Source organism: Megalops cyprinoides, chromosome 8 (assembly GCF_013368585.1).
Source record: "Megalops cyprinoides isolate fMegCyp1 chromosome 8, fMegCyp1.pri, whole genome shotgun sequence".
In the NCBI taxonomy this organism is placed as follows: Eukaryota; Metazoa; Chordata; class Actinopteri; order Elopiformes; family Megalopidae; genus Megalops; species Megalops cyprinoides.
Genome location: NC_050590.1, coordinates 36,892,649 through 36,911,538, shown reverse-complemented (window position 1 = coordinate 36,911,538; position 18,890 = coordinate 36,892,649). Strand labels below are relative to the sequence as shown.

At 41.0% G+C, this 18,890-nt stretch overlaps 1 protein-coding gene across 1 annotated transcript in view; it reads right to left on the bottom strand.

Moving 5' to 3' along the window:
* LOC118781976 (transmembrane channel-like protein 3) overlaps positions 1–14,999 on the bottom strand; it is a 30,157-nt gene extending 15,158 nt beyond the window's left edge. Inside the window, exons 1-14 of the mRNA XM_036535157.1 lie at positions 14,838–14,999; positions 13,751–13,897; positions 12,358–12,433; positions 11,151–11,232; positions 10,747–10,853; positions 10,177–10,275; positions 9,873–10,015; positions 9,423–9,570; positions 8,952–8,995; positions 7,289–7,436; positions 4,012–4,121; positions 3,371–3,449; positions 1,369–1,608; positions 450–578 (exon numbers count right to left, since the gene is read on the bottom strand). Of these exons, the coding sequence (XP_036391050.1) occupies positions 450–578; positions 1,369–1,608; positions 3,371–3,449; positions 4,012–4,121; positions 7,289–7,436; positions 8,952–8,995; positions 9,423–9,570; positions 9,873–10,015; positions 10,177–10,275; positions 10,747–10,853; positions 11,151–11,232; positions 12,358–12,433; positions 13,751–13,897; positions 14,838–14,956 (1,671 nt within the window). The 5' untranslated portion in view covers positions 14,957–14,999. The remainder of the gene's footprint in view (positions 1–449; positions 579–1,368; positions 1,609–3,370; positions 3,450–4,011; positions 4,122–7,288; positions 7,437–8,951; positions 8,996–9,422; positions 9,571–9,872; positions 10,016–10,176; positions 10,276–10,746; positions 10,854–11,150; positions 11,233–12,357; positions 12,434–13,750; positions 13,898–14,837) is intronic.
* Between the last annotated feature and the right edge of the window lie 3,891 nt (positions 15,000–18,890).

The window sequence follows — 18,890 nt, the reverse complement described above, 5'->3', positions numbered from 1 at the left end:
ACTCGTTGAACTTTCTCCTGCGCGGAAGGGTTTAGGAAAGAAAAGGGACTAAGGTGTCAATTCAAAATACGCGTATCTTGGAAAATAATGAAACACCCATATTTAGATCAACACTCCCTCATTTTGGTAAAACATGCGTCCCCCCATTTTCTTGAAACCCATTTCTTACATACAGAGGATGCTGCTATGCACACTTCGGCGCAAGGATTTGAGTATACATGCAAATGACACTGTTATTGTATTGTAGCCTACAATTTAGCTGTAATATTACATTATGATACTGAATCGGAGTCTAAGCATATCTTGGATGGTCTTGCTTTTCTATACACTGCAAAAAAAAATTACTACTTCCTGTAAGAATGAAGTATTTCATTTCTATTCTATTCTACGCTCCATTTCAGCCAGGGAGCCTCTGCTCTCGAAAAAAGCAAGGTGATGTGGTTACTTACAAATTTGCTCTCCAGATCCCAACACCAACAGTCACTTAGGTATCGGACGAAAAGCCCGCGGATGAAATCTATCAGCAAGATGCTGGCCACTGTAAAGATCATATCAATGATCGAAAGTTTCAACATTTCCTGCAAAAGAGTAACAAAACACACACACACACACACACACACACACACAGAGTGAGAATAGATTTTTTTTGTTTCTGTTATCATTATATTCCAATAAAAAGCCCCACTGGGCAATGGCCCATTACATTAACACCCGTCTGCATTGTCAAGGAAATTGAATTGGTCGTTGAGATCTCAACTAAAACGTGATGCATACTACATCTAACCCCCCTTGACAATTTCATTAAATAAATGTAATGCTGTACATTTTGATCAATACCCAATCTGCAAATATTGCTACGAGAGGGAAAACAGTGGCAGAAAGGCGATACGTTTTCATTCCGCTTAACGACGTAATGCTTTGAAAAACAGGGATCATTGGGAAGAGCTGGAGGACATGAGGGAGAGAACACCGTGATCGGAAGCTACATCAGCTAAATAAATTTGCTTAATTCTGCTAGGAGTTGGGTGGGAAGGCCAGAGTTTCCATGTCAGTAATCCTGTAATTCGTCAGGTGTCAGTGGGGTAATGCCCATTCGCTCACTCCAGAGCACCCACTATAGTCTGTTGTAGCGCATGTAGTGGAGTGCCTATAGTACATAAAACTGCTGTTGGCTGTGTGGGTATGTGAGTGTATATCAGAAGATTGCGCTGCGCTCGTCTCGCCTCAGTGCTCCTGCGGGAGTGCAGGGATTGTCGCAGTTATACGAGCCTAATGCACAATCGGTAAATCCAAAAACAGGATACAATTACAAATGTAAAGAAATGATTGAGTTATTAAAATAAGTAAAAGAAAATAACACCGTTCTACCTGCCCAACGTACGTCTCCCAGCACTGGTCCTGCTGCGACCGCATGTTGTATTCATACAGCGCGGTCTGGTTGAGGACGACGGGCGGTGCGCTCTTGTTGAGCTGAAGAGCCACGCCAACAGTGCTGCTTGGCGACTCTGGGATCTCAGGTGCAACGGTCGCCAGGCTGTCCTCCTCGGGCAACGCGATGGTGGCCTGGAAGGAGGACGAGTCCGACCAGTTCCCCACGGCGCCGGGGACCTGGTGCAAACACATGCGCTGGAGAGTCTCGGGGTCTAATCCCCGTGCGACCCAGAAGCAAAGCCATTTGAGCAAATGAAAATACAGTCGCATGGATGGATTAAGTGAGCGATACGTGTAGCCCTGAATAAGGGCTCCTGCTATGGAATTAAATACCACGGTGAGTCCTTTACATAAAGGTTACAGAAAACAAAAGCTTTGGGGTCCCTCATCATACTGCCACCGATGATACAAAGTTGCATATCCAAACTGAAAGGCCATATTACTGCCTACTGCACTATCTACAAGTTAAGCCACGAAAAAACACACTAACCAAGTGTTAAATGCCAACACAAACTCTGGGTTTTAATTTTCACTTGACACTATTCTATCGCCTATACAATAGTACATCCTATAAAAGAAATATAAGTCCAAAATACACTTACTGAAAAGGAACTCTATATAAATCAGGGGAAAGGCAAAGGGAAATGTAACTTCTCCAGAAACACATCTGCCACTTATGGTGCATTTCCACCAAGCACTACAGTAGAGTTCGGTTCGTTACGTAACGGTTTGGTACGGTAAACCCTGGTACGGTTTGTGTCTCCACTGCCAACCGTACCCTACTTAATAGGCGGGGTGTATGCTGGATGGCGATTGCTGCGTCAGATAGGTGAGTAGCGTGACATCATAAAAGCATGCGAAGAACGCAACACAGCAGAGATAGGTTGATGAACTAGTAAACAACAACGGAGGATTTCATCGGCCATGGGTCGACCATGTAATAGGGCTGCACGATATAGTCATCGCGATGTATCGTACAGCTATTTTTAGCGCAATAACAGCTATTCCCGGTATGTGGCCTTAGGTTTTTTCCCCTTATGTTTTTCAGTGGAGGCGGGTGAGCTGGAAACAGGGGAAGCGGAAACATTACCTTTAAATCTATCATTACTTTCAACCTGTTCCCCTTTATCCTCCTTGATTAACAAGAAAACAAATAATTCACAGAATAATTGACACCAATTGTAAATAGAGTAAATGATTATGCTTGCGAAACAGCGCAGATGTAGTTTGTGTGCTTGCGAAAGCTACAACGTGAAATTGTTTAATTAACAAGGGCCATCCATTTATCGATGTAAATTACGTTAAATGCTCATGACACATCACAGCTTTTGTGAGGTCTGTGTTCTAAACGTTATCGTTCATTGCACTCAACCTAACCTGAAAGTTTAATTTAAATCGATTTAACTAAATTTAGCTCAGTTTTGTAATTTGAATTTTGTAATACAAGAAAGCTATAATTTGAAACTTTTAAGAGAAGGTTTTGGGATTACTTGCCATTCTTGTTATTTTGAGAATTTAAAATATCGATAAATGCTATCCTTGTTAATTATACAATCTAACGTCACTTTCGCAAGCACACAAACGAAATCTGAGCTGTTTTGCGAGCATAATCATTTATTTACGATTGGTGTCAATTATTCTGTGAATTATTTGTTTTATTGTTAATCAAGGAGGATAAAGGGGAACAGGTTGAAAGTAATGATAGATTTAAAGGTAGTGTTTCCGCTTCCCCTGTTTCCAGCTCACCCACAGCCACTGAAAAACATACGGGGAAAAAAACCTAACACCACATACCGGGGATAGCTGTTATTGGGCTAAAATAGCTGTGCGATACATTGCATTAGTGGTGTGCTGTGCTGTGATTGTAGGAAAGAGAAGGTGACAACAACATGGTGCTTGACCACCATCTCTGAAAATGGAGTGGAAAGGTAGCACTCACAGCTGAGCTCATGCTGTTGACCTTGTCCAGCAGGGCAATGATTAGACTGTACAGGTTTCCCAGGTATAACACCAGCACCCTGAGGAAGCAAAACACAGCTTCAGAAATAAGCACATGACCAATAGCAAACCCACATTCATCCTCACTTCTAATTGGCTAAACTGACCCCTGATCTGAATATTCTTTGACTCCCAATATAGAATGTTTGAATACTTAAATGTTTCTTGTGCTCAAAAGGGAGACTACAATGCTCCAGATATTTTATGTGTAAAAAAATGAGTATCTTCAAATAGATCTGAGTTAAATCATACTTTGTGGATGGAAATGAATATCAGTGAAATATCATCTTTTATGCAGGATTCCAAGGATCTCATATGATGACTGCTAATAACACATTTCTAGATTTTCTGCTCTATTTTGGTAATTAATATTTGGATACTGAAATAATAATAATAATAATCTGGGATCCCATAGTCATATAAACAAATATGCAGCCTTTCTTTTTCACACTTGGTAAAATGTGAATTAATTCAGCTAAGTAATAAATAGTATTAATCATCATCGCCATAACCATTGATTATAACCCATCCCCATGTTGACACTCATAGTTGTGTGTGTTTCACAGGAAAGTACATCCCCACCTGGCCAACTGAAAGCGCAAGCTGGTTCTTGGGTGGTACATCTCCAGCTGGGCCACCAGCTCAAACGCTGATGGAGCGATCATGGTGATAAGGGACACCACCACGCTCACCTGCACACGTGAGGCAGTGTCACGAAACAGGAAGAGAAGGAAGTAGATCAAAGAACACAGGGTTCAGAAGACTTTCCTAGTCGACTAGTAATCGTTAGTTCAAGCCACTAGTCGACTAGTCGTCGCACTTGACACTATGACATTAATTTAATTATTTAAAAAAAAAATTTTTTTGAGACATCAGAAAATAGTTTGAGTTCCGGGGCTGAGGAAGAATGTTATAAGTAACGTTAACACTGTGCTACTTTACAGAGAAATACAAAACCGTAATAATGATTTTGCCTTTAAAATATCAATTTTACAAGTGCATGCAAGAAGCCAGCCGTCTGTTAATGACAATGCTAACTGCAAAAGCGCTAATGATTCTGAATGTGTAGGAACAACCAGCAAGGAGACTGAACATTTTGTTAATTTATTTCAACACAGTATAACATAATACAGCTTATGAACTTGTAACACCAACACAATGACTTATAAAACAAATGATAGCCCAAATAAAAAACAGAACATGAAGTTAAACACGCAGTAAGAGAGGTAATTTAGCTTCCCCAGTCCCCACAAATACTTGGATAAGCTAATAGCGCATAGGACAATATATTTATTTAGCTGCATATAGCCATACTTTGCAATTCGTTACTGTTAATTAGGCTATTAATTATTTCGCATAATGGATTAACTCTTTCGCGCGTACGGTCACACCAGTGTGATTGGCCGTTTAGCGCATATGCTAAAACCAGTGCGATTAGAACACTAGACGGGAAAAAAATTCTTGCTAATTTTAGCTTTGAAGAAACAGTGATTTAACGTTAAAAATATAGCAAATGCTAACTGTGAACTATGAGAACCTTAACGCTAATGAAAACATAACGAACCATGGTAACAGTGCGCTACATTGAATAAAAATGTTACATACGAAAGGGATAATAACGTTAGGCTACTTAGGGGAGAGCCGGGATGGAAGTAACACTTTTCAGATAAACATCATCTTAAAAGATAACGTTACAGACAGAAACTAATTTTCATTGTGATCAACAACTCACGTGTGTGTTCTATCAATGCCAAGGTGCTATTTTGTACAAATGCGGAACGACTTCGGTATAATAATATAATAAGTATAGTTGTTATTGTAGAGGGATGAAAAAACAACTGTTACAATTGTCCCGACAATGACTCCTAACAGTTAAACCTGACCTGGCTTCTAAACTGAGAAACTATGACGTGGCAAACTTCAGGATGTGTTAAAGTACTAATTAATCTGTCAAACGATCATGACTATGAGACATGAAACTATAGACACAACTTGTGAAATTCAAAAAAAAAAATTACCGCTTGAGTGAATTTACTTTCCGTGATCGAAAAAAGCTTCTTGGGTATAACTCCGCGAAAGTATGATGTATCCACGCAATGTTTCGGGGTTCTGGTAAGTGTTGCATGCTGTACATGCTGATGCAGTCAGGCATATCGCACGTGTATGGGCTCTGAGAAAATCGCCATGTTACTTTCGTCCCGTGTTAGTTTTGTACCGGCTCTCCCCTACATGTTTCAGATGATAAGTCATGTTTGAGGTCGACGAATGATAGGCGAATCTTTGCATGCAGAGTTTGTATGTCACCTTCTTGGGGTCATCCTTTACATGCTTGAAATGATCCCACACTTTGGATGATTTCCTGCCCGACATAGTCTAATAACTTTTTAACAAGGCGCAGCTCCCAAATGGAGTTTGAGACCTGCGTGAATTTGGCACCCCAAGTATTTAAAAAGTTAAAAATGGTATTACTGTCCGTTTGTGCTACGTTTGTGCCGTAAAAATGTTCGTTTGTGTTGCTATGGTTTTTTAGATATAGCAAATTATATTGTATGTTCTGTGACGTCACCCAGCACCCCAACCTCCTCCGAATTGCTCCAAAAGGGTCTCGTTCGTTTGTGCTACATTTGTGCCAGTTTGTGCCGTAAAAAATTTCGTTTGTGCTGCTATGGATTTGTAGATATAAACATTATATTTTTAGGCGATGACGTCACCCAACACCCCAACCTTCTCCGAATTGCTCCAAAATGGTCTTGTTCGCTTGTGCTACGTTTGTGCTGGTTTGTGCCGTGATAATTTTTCAGAATGCTGCTTTCTCCATAACGAAGAAAGTGGGTTCTATTGTGCAACGTTTTGCTGGTTGGTGCCCTGAAAAAAACTTTGGAATTACATTATTTCCTGATAGGCCTACACAGAGCGCTTCAATGCCAAGAGCAATAACATTACATGGGATCCCAGTAAACTTACATTGCAGCGCTATTTGGAAATATCCAACACTTAAAAATGACAAGCACTTGTAGCTATTTTTTTAAGCCATTTAATTACTTACAAGGTCTGAGTTGCATTTGCTAATTAGCTGGTTAACGTTAGTTACATAGTAGCCGACATATTTTCGCCGTTGTGCCGAAAATTTTTACGGCACAAATGTAGCACAAACGAATGAGACCATTTTGGAGCAATTCGGAGGAGGTTGGGGTGCTGGGTGATGTCATCGCCTAAAAATATGTTTATATCTACAAATCCATAGCAGCACAAACAAAAATTTTTACGGCACAAACGTAGCACAAACGAACGAGACCATTTTGGAGCAATTCGGAGAAGGTTGGGGTGCTGGGTGACATCACAACACATACAATATAATTTGTTATATCTAAAAAACCATAGCAGCACAAACAAAAAATTTTACGGCACAAACCGGCACAAACATAGCACAAACAAACAGTAATACCATTTCAAACTTTTTAAATACTTGGGGTGCCAACTTCATGCAGGTGAGTTTGAGGGGCTACTGACTACTGAAAACTTGGTCGACTAAGACTCTTCTCATCGACTAACGTTTAGTCGACTATTAGGGGGTAGCCCTAATTAGGACTTAGGGGATGACTAATGCACTAAGAATCTTTTAGCTTGGTTGCTTTGACAACAGTTCTGCACTGGGATGGGGAAACAGAAAGCACCAGTGAAATTAAAGTTAGCAGATAACAAAGCAGACCTGGCAGATGATGAGAACCATTTTGCCCATTTGGAATCCTCTGGCCAGAGCTGGTGGATCATGGATTGGGGGGGGGGGGGGGGGGTGAAAGGAAACATGGCCATGTCAGCCCAGAGCAGTGCAGCAGAGTGCACTGCAGAGATAACTCACCTCATTCTTCTCCCAGAGGGTGAGCTCTGGCTTCTCCTGCTCCAGCTTCTGGGATCGATCCACCACAAAGTAGATGATGTAGATACTGCCAGCCAGAGACAGAAGTACCAGGATGTTCGCCAGGATCCTCAGACTTACCAGAACCGCTCTGACAATAGGACAAGAGTACAGCATGAACAGCAACAGCAAAATTCAGAAGCAATTAAATTAATTAATTATCAGTAAACCATAGCAGTTCATAGAACTAAAAAGTAACCTCTCAACATTGTTAAATAATGGAGTTACAGCAGTTGTAAATTTGAAAACAACAACTCCTTACATTGGATTATGATCAACCAAAAGTATTTAACATGTTTACTCTGATCCCGGTTTGTAGGTGGGATTTATACAGATCATTTCACAGAAGAACCACACACTCATTTCCACTAAATACTGTATTTGGTGTTTCTGCTTATTTTTTCTTAAGGGAAACACATTGTAGGAAAAGCCCAACACACCTAGTGCATGTGAATGTTTTTAAAATAAAAATTGCATATTTATTAGATTGGCCAGTATTTCCTTATGTATCTGTTTTGGTTGTGTGTCTGATTTAGATGAAGTTTAATAATATATTTTCCAAAAAACTAACCAGGAAATTAGATAGAAAGAAATAGCTTCCTGTATTTTCAGACATCATAAACTGCGTAAAATATTTCCATTGTTATGGGACTTCATGCTCTACCTTTTAAACAAAGGCAGAATGGAATCACTCGCATGACATGCCACATCAAAAAATATTAAATTTCACTTCCACTAATACAAGTGTTCTGAGTTCTGCCTGTAAATAATCACAATCATAAATACAGAGCAGAGACAGACAGAGGTTGTGGGGAACCTCTGTCACACCTTGTGGAGCAAGTGGATTTGTCAGTGGTGAATTTGCCTCTGGCATTACTGCAGAAGTTGTTGGCCATGGTTTAATGTGTGCGTGGGACTGAAGATTTAGGGATGCAACTCTCTGATTTATGGGGAGAAATCCCTTGCAGTAAAGGGCAGTTTATATGAAATATGGTACCCTGTTTTCTGCAGTTTGCCTTCCTCAGGGACCACAAAGGACTGGGCTGGTGTCTATAAATCAGCCCAGGTCAGTCACAGTTCCCCTAGGGGCTCACAAGACACACGGAGCAAAGAAGGAAATGCAGAATCCAGGAGTTAAGTGATGCCACAATTTAACCCTAAGGGAAGTTTAATGGCAGGCCATGAGCTGTGAGAGCCATGATCAACAAGCATGCCAGTTTTAGTAAGGGTCCACTCTATTATAGAGCAGAGCTGTCTGTCAAAGGTACTACAGGAATCACGTTTTTCAACATCTAAAAGTTCAGGTACATCTTTTATACTTTTAGATGCAGAGCAACCTAATTCCTATAGTACTTTTCCACTGTAATCTCAGCTAATTTACTTATCTTAGATCATGAATTATTCTGGATATTATGATTTGTATGCATTTTAATTACTACACCGCTTATGATGCAGTGAAACAGCTGAAGTTAAGCACCATGCTTAAGTGCACCACCTGGGAATAAAACCTGCAATTTTTTGGCTACAACTTGGGCGCCTTAGCCACTACACTACCCTGCAATGTTCTTATGCCATGCTGAAATTGAATAACTGAATGTCCACCTACAGACTGGTGTCCTTCTTCTTCTCTTGTTCTTCCACAATGGCTTCCTATCATAGACAGGGCAAACAATCAGCATAAAGACTTCAAATTCAACAATCAGAAGGCTAATTACAAAAATCAGCACACGGACTTCAACAATCAGCACACAAATTCCAAATGGAAAACATGTCAGGTAGAAATCGGTTTGAGCAAAGTCAGACGCTGAGGGCAGAATCAGTGCTATCACCAGCGGAGTGCATGTTGACACATTACCCTGCACCTGGCTTTTCTGTTGACAGGGGACCCTTGCTGTTCAGATTATAGAAACAGGATAAAACTGAAGGCCAGCCCCGTGGGAAATTAACATGGATGTGCTGGTACATAAACCTTTCTTATGAGATAATGATGTTGTGCTGATTTAAAGCTGAGAAGTAGCTGGGAATGAGAGGGGGGCATGTCCTGTGTCTGGTGTTTTGACATGACCACGGCACTCACTCGTATGTTGTTGACGATGGCAGCACCTTTGCTCTCAGCTGCTTCGGGGTTCCCTATGAGGTAGTCCCAGGCACAGAACACACGCCAGCAGAAGGTATAGTTCTCATTTGATGCGCTGGCCAGGCTGAGCCTGGAGTTTTTGGCCATTCTAAATCAAAGAAAGAAAAACACAAGGAGTCAAAAATTTTACCCAGCATTATACTTACAGTGTCACACAGCAGAGAATTTAAACATGCATACTATAGAATAAAATATTTTACTCACAGATATTTGCAAGATATTGACAATGAATATTACTGCTTCTACAAAGTAAGAGTTGAGTGTTTTAGATGGTACCTTTTTTTGGCACTTTTTAATATGAGGTATTTTCCTCAGATAAAACTGTTTAACTTCCACAGTCTAACAAATCAAGAAAAACAATGTTGAGAAGTTGAAGTCTCTAGAGATTACTTTCTTAACAGAATGATGAAACTGTAGGCAAAAACAGCCATCCCAACCAGAAAGTAGGCCAGAGGGAGGCGGTACCCAGCACTCCCAATCTTTCGGACACGACCATAGTAACCGTAGAAGAGGACAGAATACTGAAGGTAGCCCTGTCAGAGGAGGAAACCAGCAACATTGAGAGGTAAGGGAACAGATCATGGGTTGGACAAAGTGAGTGAGAGAGACAGATACCAGATTAATGAAATGCTTGCTCCATTCAGGCAGGCAGTGTGTGATATTGGCAGAATGTTAAAATCATTCTTAGCCTTGCCCCAAGAGACCAGATGGTGTCCAGGTCCTGTGCAGAGTCCAGGTGCTCCTTGGGAATGGTCTTGCTCCTGGTGGTGCCAAAAGGGGCTCCGGCCAGCAGCTAATAGGAAGTGGAGGCAGGGGAGAGAGAGCAGAGAGGTGATGGGGATGGAAATTGCCTTCACCCGTGCGACAAGGGGGAATATAAATCAGACCCTCTATGTGGAGAAGCATCCACCTGCCACTGCGATTTCCCTGATCTTTACTACTGTTTTTGTGCTCTTACCAGTGCCTTTTATAACCACTTTTATGATAGGTTTTCAGTGTGTAAGTTTTCTCAGAGTCCTTAAATACCCTTGTCCCTTTTTACTATTACCCTTTACTATAAACCTTTATGTAATATCTACAACTTAATACATAACATTCTATCTTGCTCTAGTGAATGTTGCTTGAACAGACCAAAATGCATGACTTGCATGTACTAGCAAAAGGAAATGTCCAATTTTGACACTGCAAGTTTGACACTGAGTATGGTTTGAATTACTGAGGAGGTTGTTTTGTATTTTTTATGCAAAGAAGTGGATTTCCTCACTTCAGGTAGCACAATGAATGCTCCAGTCATGATGGTAAGGACAATGTTGATTCCGAAAAGCCAGCGCAAGAAGATGAAGTACGAGGCCACACCAGACCCGAAATGACCTGTAAAACCACATCACGGAGGCACATTAAAGAAACACATTACAAGTGAAATGCCCTCACATAATTTCTTGTATTCCTGAGCAGAGCATCTAATAGCATTACAGCAGTTCTGAAATATAGAGTGTTGTAAATGATTTTTTTCAGTAAGTGCAGTCTAGACCAAGGGCACATCAATTATGACTAACATATAAATGGGTAATCTGACATTGAAATATTACAGAATATTACAACAGAAGAGACAGTTCCATTCATGAGTAGGCATTAATCCTGAGAAAGTGAGAATTTAAAGGTTCTTACTCTCAATCTTCTTGATCCTCATCTCCCATGGAATAAACAGGACAACAATGTTGTACAGTAAGCGGGACAGTTTTTTCAGCAACTGCAAACAATTTTAAATGTAATGAGGAGAGAAAAGGTCTTTTTCAATTCAAATGGATTCCCTTCAGCATTGCTCTAGAATACAAGTCTCATAAAATCACTTTCCCTCAGGTTCCAGGAGATAAAGAGATCCGATGCACTGTATCTTCAGTTTTAAATGAAGATAATTACTGTCAGTGAAGATAGATAAGTAAATAATTGAAGAAATTAATATCTAAATAGGTTCTATTGATAAATGTGATTTCAAATTCCAATATACCCAAAGCAAAAAGCACAAGAGGCAATCTATGTAATTAATAAACCATCATCAATTTGTTTGCTAAGAGTCAATTAATTTTAATGGTGTTTGGAAAGCTTTACTGAATGTCATCGGAACATTTTAATTAAACTCAGCAATAACAACCAGCCATAAATTTCAGCAGTGTGTCTGAAAACGGATGCAGCAAGTAGAGTGCTTATGTGGCTGAAGAAACAGGCAGAACACACTGAATCTCCAGCCCAACTTACAAAGGAGATGGGGAGTGTGTCTGCAAGGACCAGACATCAATCCCACACTGGGAAGACATGTCAGATGTCTTTACAGCTCAGTAAAACTCAGAAGTGTTATGTTAAACCTTGTAATCTGAAGAGTTGACTCATTGTGCAAACTGAAAACTTTCATTGGAGAACCTGGAAGATGGGTAGCCTCAGGTATGGTCTAATCAGTATGCCTCACAGCATAGCCCAACACTACAACTCCCAGAGTGCTGAGCACCTCTAAGTATTTGTATTACACAGGAATACACAAGATTTGCCTCAAGCAATGCTACTTAACAGTCTCAAATCAGCACTTGCAGACCATGGTTTTTACTAGAAAACAACCTGAAGAACTGAAAAAATCACTTTTGTTTTATGTGTCCCAGATTTATACATAGCATTAGATGAATGATCAGTGGAGAGAACTTTCTCATAGCAGAATATCACAGCATGGGGTATACAATTTTCTGTATAGATGCTAATGACTGCTTTAATTATTCCTACCCAGATCTATTCCTTTGAATTGCACACAAAGTTATTGTTGAAGCCTAAAACAGTGTCAGTTTTGTTCAATATGTTCCATTTAAAAAATAACAAGTGACAAACTCACGTCGGCTCCAGCCGCCTGGTACCCCCGGGTCCGGGTCAGCCTGCCCTCATACTTCAGAACAATCTCTCGGGCTTGCCTGAAAGGACACACACAGAACCATCATAGGCTTCAACGAAACATAGCATTCCTCAAGTTTCATTCTTGCAAGAAGAGTCATAGACAAAAGAACTACAGCACCAAAGTGCTGGTGCATATTTCTGACAGGGAAACACTGAAATGAAGCTGTTACTGTGTGAACCTCACTGCTGTGCCAGACTGCTGGGTGATGGCGTGGGCCATCACAGAGACTGGAGGTCATGAGAAAGGAGCTTCTACCAGCAATGTGTTCTTCAGAAAATTCATCTTTTACACACCCACAGTTGATATACTGTACATTATATGTGTTGGGGGGGGGGTGTTTTGCAATGAGAGCAAATTGTGAGATAGATATACAAGCTGTAATACATGTGGTTATCTTTCATTTGCACTATGCCAAATCATTTTTTGGTCTTTTTTTTTTGTCAAGAAGCTGTGGGCATTCATCCAAAGATTACAGCAAGTACAAAAATGCAGGCTTGCATCTCAGTCTACTGGGTGGCAATAAACCCTTCTGAAGGAATAACAAATCTTTCACATAAACCTTGGCATCAGAAGGCAGATCTGCAATTTTGGGGGGGCCGACCACCCACTAGTAGGGGTTGGCAGGGTGGAGAGGGCATAGGGAATGAGCTGAGGATGGGAACGCCTCTGGTGCCAGCCTGCTTCTCACCTCGCTACCTCCCTTGGATGTCAGCAGTGGGTTCAAGGCTCTGACCCCAGTACAATGAGATGCTCTGGGAGAGGACATAATTAAAATAATTGCCTCTCTCTCTGATTTGGTTTGCTTTTCAGATTACATGCCATTAGAGTGAAAAGCTCTCAAGTGTGGACTGTAATCATTATTTAACTCAGCTGTTTATTCTGCAAATAATTTTTCCTCTCCATTAATGTCACTGGGTTCACTAATTTCACCATTTTTGAGCTCTCCGTGTAATGAAGAGCTATCATTTGTGTCTTTTACAGTCATGAAAAGGCAAAAGGTAATGGCACAGGTAATGGAGGGAATGCAGGAGCATGGAAACTTCTGGCTCAGATGTGATATTTCATCTTTCACAAGGCACTTCGGATGCATGCTGCTCAGACTAATGCAATTGCAGCTAATGACTGATGACCATATGTCATGGCAATTGGCGCATTCTCGCACTCTGTGCTAAATGTGAATAATCATGCTCTTCTCTGTCTGAATGGCACTGCACTGCGTGTTGGCTCAGCATCGAGCATGCTTTTACTCAGTGTGATTAAGTAGCAAAGCCAGCTCCTGCTCCACCCCCAACTCCCCCCGTATAGGCAACATTTCGAATCTGTTGGATCTCACTTGAGAGCTTTGAGCTTGTGTCTCATGGGCCAGGGTCGGGTTCGAATGTTAGCAATGATCTCCTTCTGGATCTGAATATTCTGGAACATCTCCTCGGGGTCATTGCTGTCCACCCTCTCATCTTCTTTGTCCTCCTCATCTGATTGGCTGAAACAGGTGTGAGATGCAACGCATGACTGTGCTGTCACTTTACAGCTGGGTGACACTATCTCTCTCACACACACACACACACACACACACACACACACACACAGTCACATACACAGACACACACTGCAAGTAGACCACTGCTCAGATAAAGGTATGCAAATATTTCATTTTGCTTTGTTAAAAGGTAATAGGTGAGTTATTATTAATATACAGCTAACTTCAATTTCATTCATATCCATTACTTGAAAAAAAAACTTCAAAGAGACACATTCAATTCAACAGTTTTCTTTATCTAATTTATCAACATGCAGTTAACCTGTTCAGGAACCACATGCAAAAATAAAGGCATTAATTAGTTTATGCACCCGGCTCAACTGGAAATTCACATCTATGACAGAAACACTGATATTCACACCAGATTCCACAAGCAAGTACAGTATGAGAAACATTTTTGAATGGGACTCTTTTGATTCATGGAGATGAACAAGGAAATCATTTGTTTATTAACAAAATGGGATGATACCATAAATCCAATAACATAACATAAATTAGCCTGCTAAATAAAGTTATTTCTTCTCAGACTGCTCTTCTGCTTTAACTATCTGAAATGCTTTTTTAAATTATTCAATGAAAAAGAAAGAAAAACAACAAAAAACTGTTTTTCAATACATACTACTGGCAGAGCATCAGTGAACATTTCTATTTTGTAGGTAAAATATTTTTTCTGTATATGTGTATCTTTCAACAGAATTGTGTTGTCCCAAAGTTTGATCTCAATGCTGGTGTAAATCAGAGCCATACACAAGCTGAAGCTGAAAGCTCCACTTCCCCTGTGGATGGCCTGCATGCAGCTGTAACCAGAGACTTGTTGAGAGCGAGTGCTCTGTAATTGCAGGGCAGAGAGGGAGAGAGAGGGAGAGAAAGAGGAGGCACTCACCCGGGCTGCTGGTCCTGATAGGGTGAGTAGATCCTCCGGGAGGTCTTCCGTGCACTCTTGTGCCGTCTGGAGGAGTGCAGGGGTCTGGTGATGGCCAGCGGCTCGCTGACGGCACTCATTGCGTTGCAAGAGGGATGTCTGTGCTCGCCCCTCTAAACTTTCGGCTGTCCAACTGCGCACTGGGTAAGAGTGCGCTGAGCTCCTACCACTCCGCATGGGGAGGGGGAGTGGGGGTAGGAGGGGCCAGCTGCTGACACGGTCCCTCATTGGTAAGCAGTGGAGACCCCCAGTGGGACAGGACTGAGCAAACACAATCACTGCAATTCCCAGACGCTTTTTTTAAAGAGATAGTGCACGCAGCTGGCATGCTTTCACCTAAGGTACTAAAATTCTGAGATGGTCTTAGGGCCAATTTCTTCCCACACCAACTAAAATCTCAGATGATTTTCCAAATAAAAGGCCTTTACAGGACAAAGAAGATTTCAATTTCAGAAGAGAATTTTTTTGTTTAAACAGTGAACAAAGTTTTGTGATCATAATCATTACAGTACAATGCTACTCTTCCGTGTCCCTTTGTGCTGACCACATGAGAATAACCCTGCAGTGTATGCAGATCATGTCTTTATGTTTACTAGTACAAGACATAATTTTATGTGCTTCGGTTTACAACAGGCCATAATGGAAAACCACTCTTAAAACAAATCCTTTGCATTTGATTAAAGTGCTAATGGTAAAGTGAATTGTACACACTGAGAATTTTAAGTAAGAGAACCTGCTAAAACATAAGCATTAATTCCTGCCAAAGTGAGCTTTGGGGAGTTGTGTGACTTTTGTGATATGGCCATATATGAGAAAGTATAGTTGGCCAATGACTCCGCTTGGGACAATGAAATCAGGACAGTTACCAATATATGATAATTTGCCATATGTTCATTTGGCTTCTTGCTTTCCATAGCTGCAGCTGAAACTATGACAGAAGGTACAGCTAGTCAGAACTATGCCTTGAAGACTTCCATCGATACAGAGTGAATTTAAATGATTTTGTAGAGTTCTCTCTGGTTCTCTTTGCTTAAATGTGCATCTCTCTGCGGAATACACATAGAACTCTGCTGGTAATGAAAAACTTGGGTAGACAAAATGCCAGCTTGCCCCCAAGAAGTCATTTGTTCTGATAATATTATTGGAAAAGATAGAACAGACACAAAGTGTCACAACTCAATAAAGTAAGATATTGGTAAGTAATTAAATATGTAATTGTCACATTTGCTTTCAAAAATGGTGGTGGTGGGGTTTGGGGGGCAGGTTAGCCAGGTATGAGTAATATATTGACTGATTTCAATTATAAACACAGAGAGATAACTTCTGTGAATGAATCATATTAGCCTGTAGCATGTTGAACTGATTTGTATGTGTGCTAGATCCAGGTGTACCAGATAATGTTGTTTCTAATAAAAATAATGATTATGATTAGGGCCTAAAAGTCTATGGTGCACAGCATGATATTGTTATAGTGCACATCAGCTGGTTCACACTGGATTTCCACCATTTTGAAAAAAATTGCATATTAGCAAAAATCACATCTTCACATTTCACACCACAATCAGATTTGCAGATCTTTGTAAAAAAAACCATTCATGGACTTAGACATCAGATTTGTATAAATTAGATTCTTGCTCGATTGCTCTAGCTTGGACGAGTTCCTGCTGTGTTTGTGCTGTGTTTGTTTGTGTTGTGTTTGTGGAGTGGTTTCTGTGCTATTACATTCAATAGGATAAAAATAAAAATTGGTGCGATTTACCTAGCTGATTTTAGGATATTCTGATTCTGGTTGTGTTAGCGCATCTGCTGAACTGTAAATGTAGTTTTATTGTATTTAGGCTAAGTGGCATTTCTTGTGCTTGATTTCTGCCTTTGACTGTTCTGAGCCACCTCGGTGCTTTTAGCACTCTTTTAGCTGGTAATTCTGTCTCGGCAGTAAATCCTTATTTAGGGAAAGCGTTTCAGTTAGGGGAAAAAATGTGGCCAAAACTGTGCGAGAGTTGCCGGATGATCGGATTTCTGGAGGGAGACCTCCGGATGAGTTCATCTGCGACCGTTGCCGACTTGTTGAGCACTTGGAAAACAAGATTCTTGATCTCGAGGCCCAACTAGCTGGACTCCACATTAATCCTGAATTGTTAGAGTTCCAGGAACTGATTAGTACGGCCTATAGAGAGATAGTGTGCTCACCCAAGCCGGGTAGGGGGGAAGATACAGACCAGATAGGGCGAGAGAGCTGGGTTACAGTAGGGCGTAGGCGTAGAAAGGGGCACAAAATTCCAAGAGGGACGGCATCTCCAGAGATTGCGGTGATCAACCGTTTCGTGCCACTGCAGGACGAGTTGGCCCACGATCCTGAGAGTGGGAGGACTGAAGAACCCCAGGGTCATCCTCCAAGAAAAGGGAGTTGGTGATAGTGGGGGATTCAATCATTAGAGGGGTAGATAACATAGTGTGTTGACATAGGAAAGGGTAGGTTCGGGGTTCTGCAAGAAAAATTTATTGAACTAGCGGGGAAGATTAGGAGCAGAACCTCCACGGTAGTCTTCTCTGGAATTCTACCAGTACCACGTGCAAGCAAAGGGAAGCGAGCCTTTATATGGAGGCTTAACACGTGGCTACAAACTTAGTGTAGGAAAGAGGGGTACAGGTTTATGCGGCACTGGGACTCCTTTGGGAACAGGGGTGACCTGTACAAGCGGGACAGGTTGCACCTGAACCGGAGGGGTACAGCTGCACTGGGCCAGCGTATGCTTAGGGTAACAGAGGGTTATTTAAACTAGGGTCTGGGGGGGCAGGGAGTTTATACAGTCAGATGGGTAGGGATAGACAGACTGCCGGAATAGAACACACCATGGCTAAATATTTTATTAGTAGAGAGGAAACGATGCTTGTAAATCAGTCAGAGCAGCGCTGTAATAGAGGTGGTTCTGAGCAGTTGGGGGCGGGGGTGAAGGGCAGGAGAGGCATACGTGGTACCCTGAAATTCCTCTGTTTAAATGCTAGAAGCGTAAAAAATAAAATTATCGATCTAGAAACCATTATGAGTAATAGTAACTATGATGTTGTTGGGATTACAGAGACGTGGCTTGGTGCAGGGGATGGGGATGGGTACAACGTAGAGGGATACAAACTGCTAAGGAAAGATGGAATCAATAGAAGAGGAGGAGGCGTAGCTCTCTATGTAAAGGATAATCTTAATATTCAGGAAATACCAGGAATGGAGCCCCTTGGTGTTAGTGAAGACATATGGATTAAGATATTGGGGGAAAATGAAAAAGGTCTGAATGTTGGAGTATGCTATAGGCCACCAGCCTCAGACAGCAATGTCAGTAGTATGCTTTTTGATAACATTAAACTAGCATGTCAGGAGGGTGAGACAATAGTAATGGGGGACTTCAATTACCCTTCAATTAATTGGGAAGCTGTGTCAGGTTAAGGTAAATGTGAGGAAGAGTTTTTGGATGTTGTAAATGACTGTTTTTTGATACAGTCTGTTACTCAACCCACGAGAGAGAACACAATCCTAGATCTGGTTCTCTGTAATAATCCTGAGAGAATCGGGAGTATTGAGGTAGGGGGAACCACTTGGTACAAGTGACCATAGTTCAATTACATTTGAAGTTTTTTGGCAAGTTAAGTCTGCATTCTCCAATGCTATAGTATTCAACTTTAGACAAGCTGACTTTATTAAGATGCGTGATTATACAAGGAATATAAACTGGGTACCTCTTCTAGGTGGTAAAACTGTGAAAGAAATGTGGTGCATATTTAAAACGATTATTCTGGATGTACAGCGTAAATTCATTCTGCAAGTGAGAAGAGGGAAGCTGAAAAAGAAGCATCCACAGTGGATGAATAAGTCGCTACAGAACAGGAAATTATTTAGAAAATACAAGTTGGAGAGCTCAGATAGTAATAAGATTGAATACAGAAATATGCAAGCTCAAGTTAAGAAAAAAATAAGGGAAGCTAAAAGGTGTTTTGAAAGACAGATTGCACTAGATGCAAAGA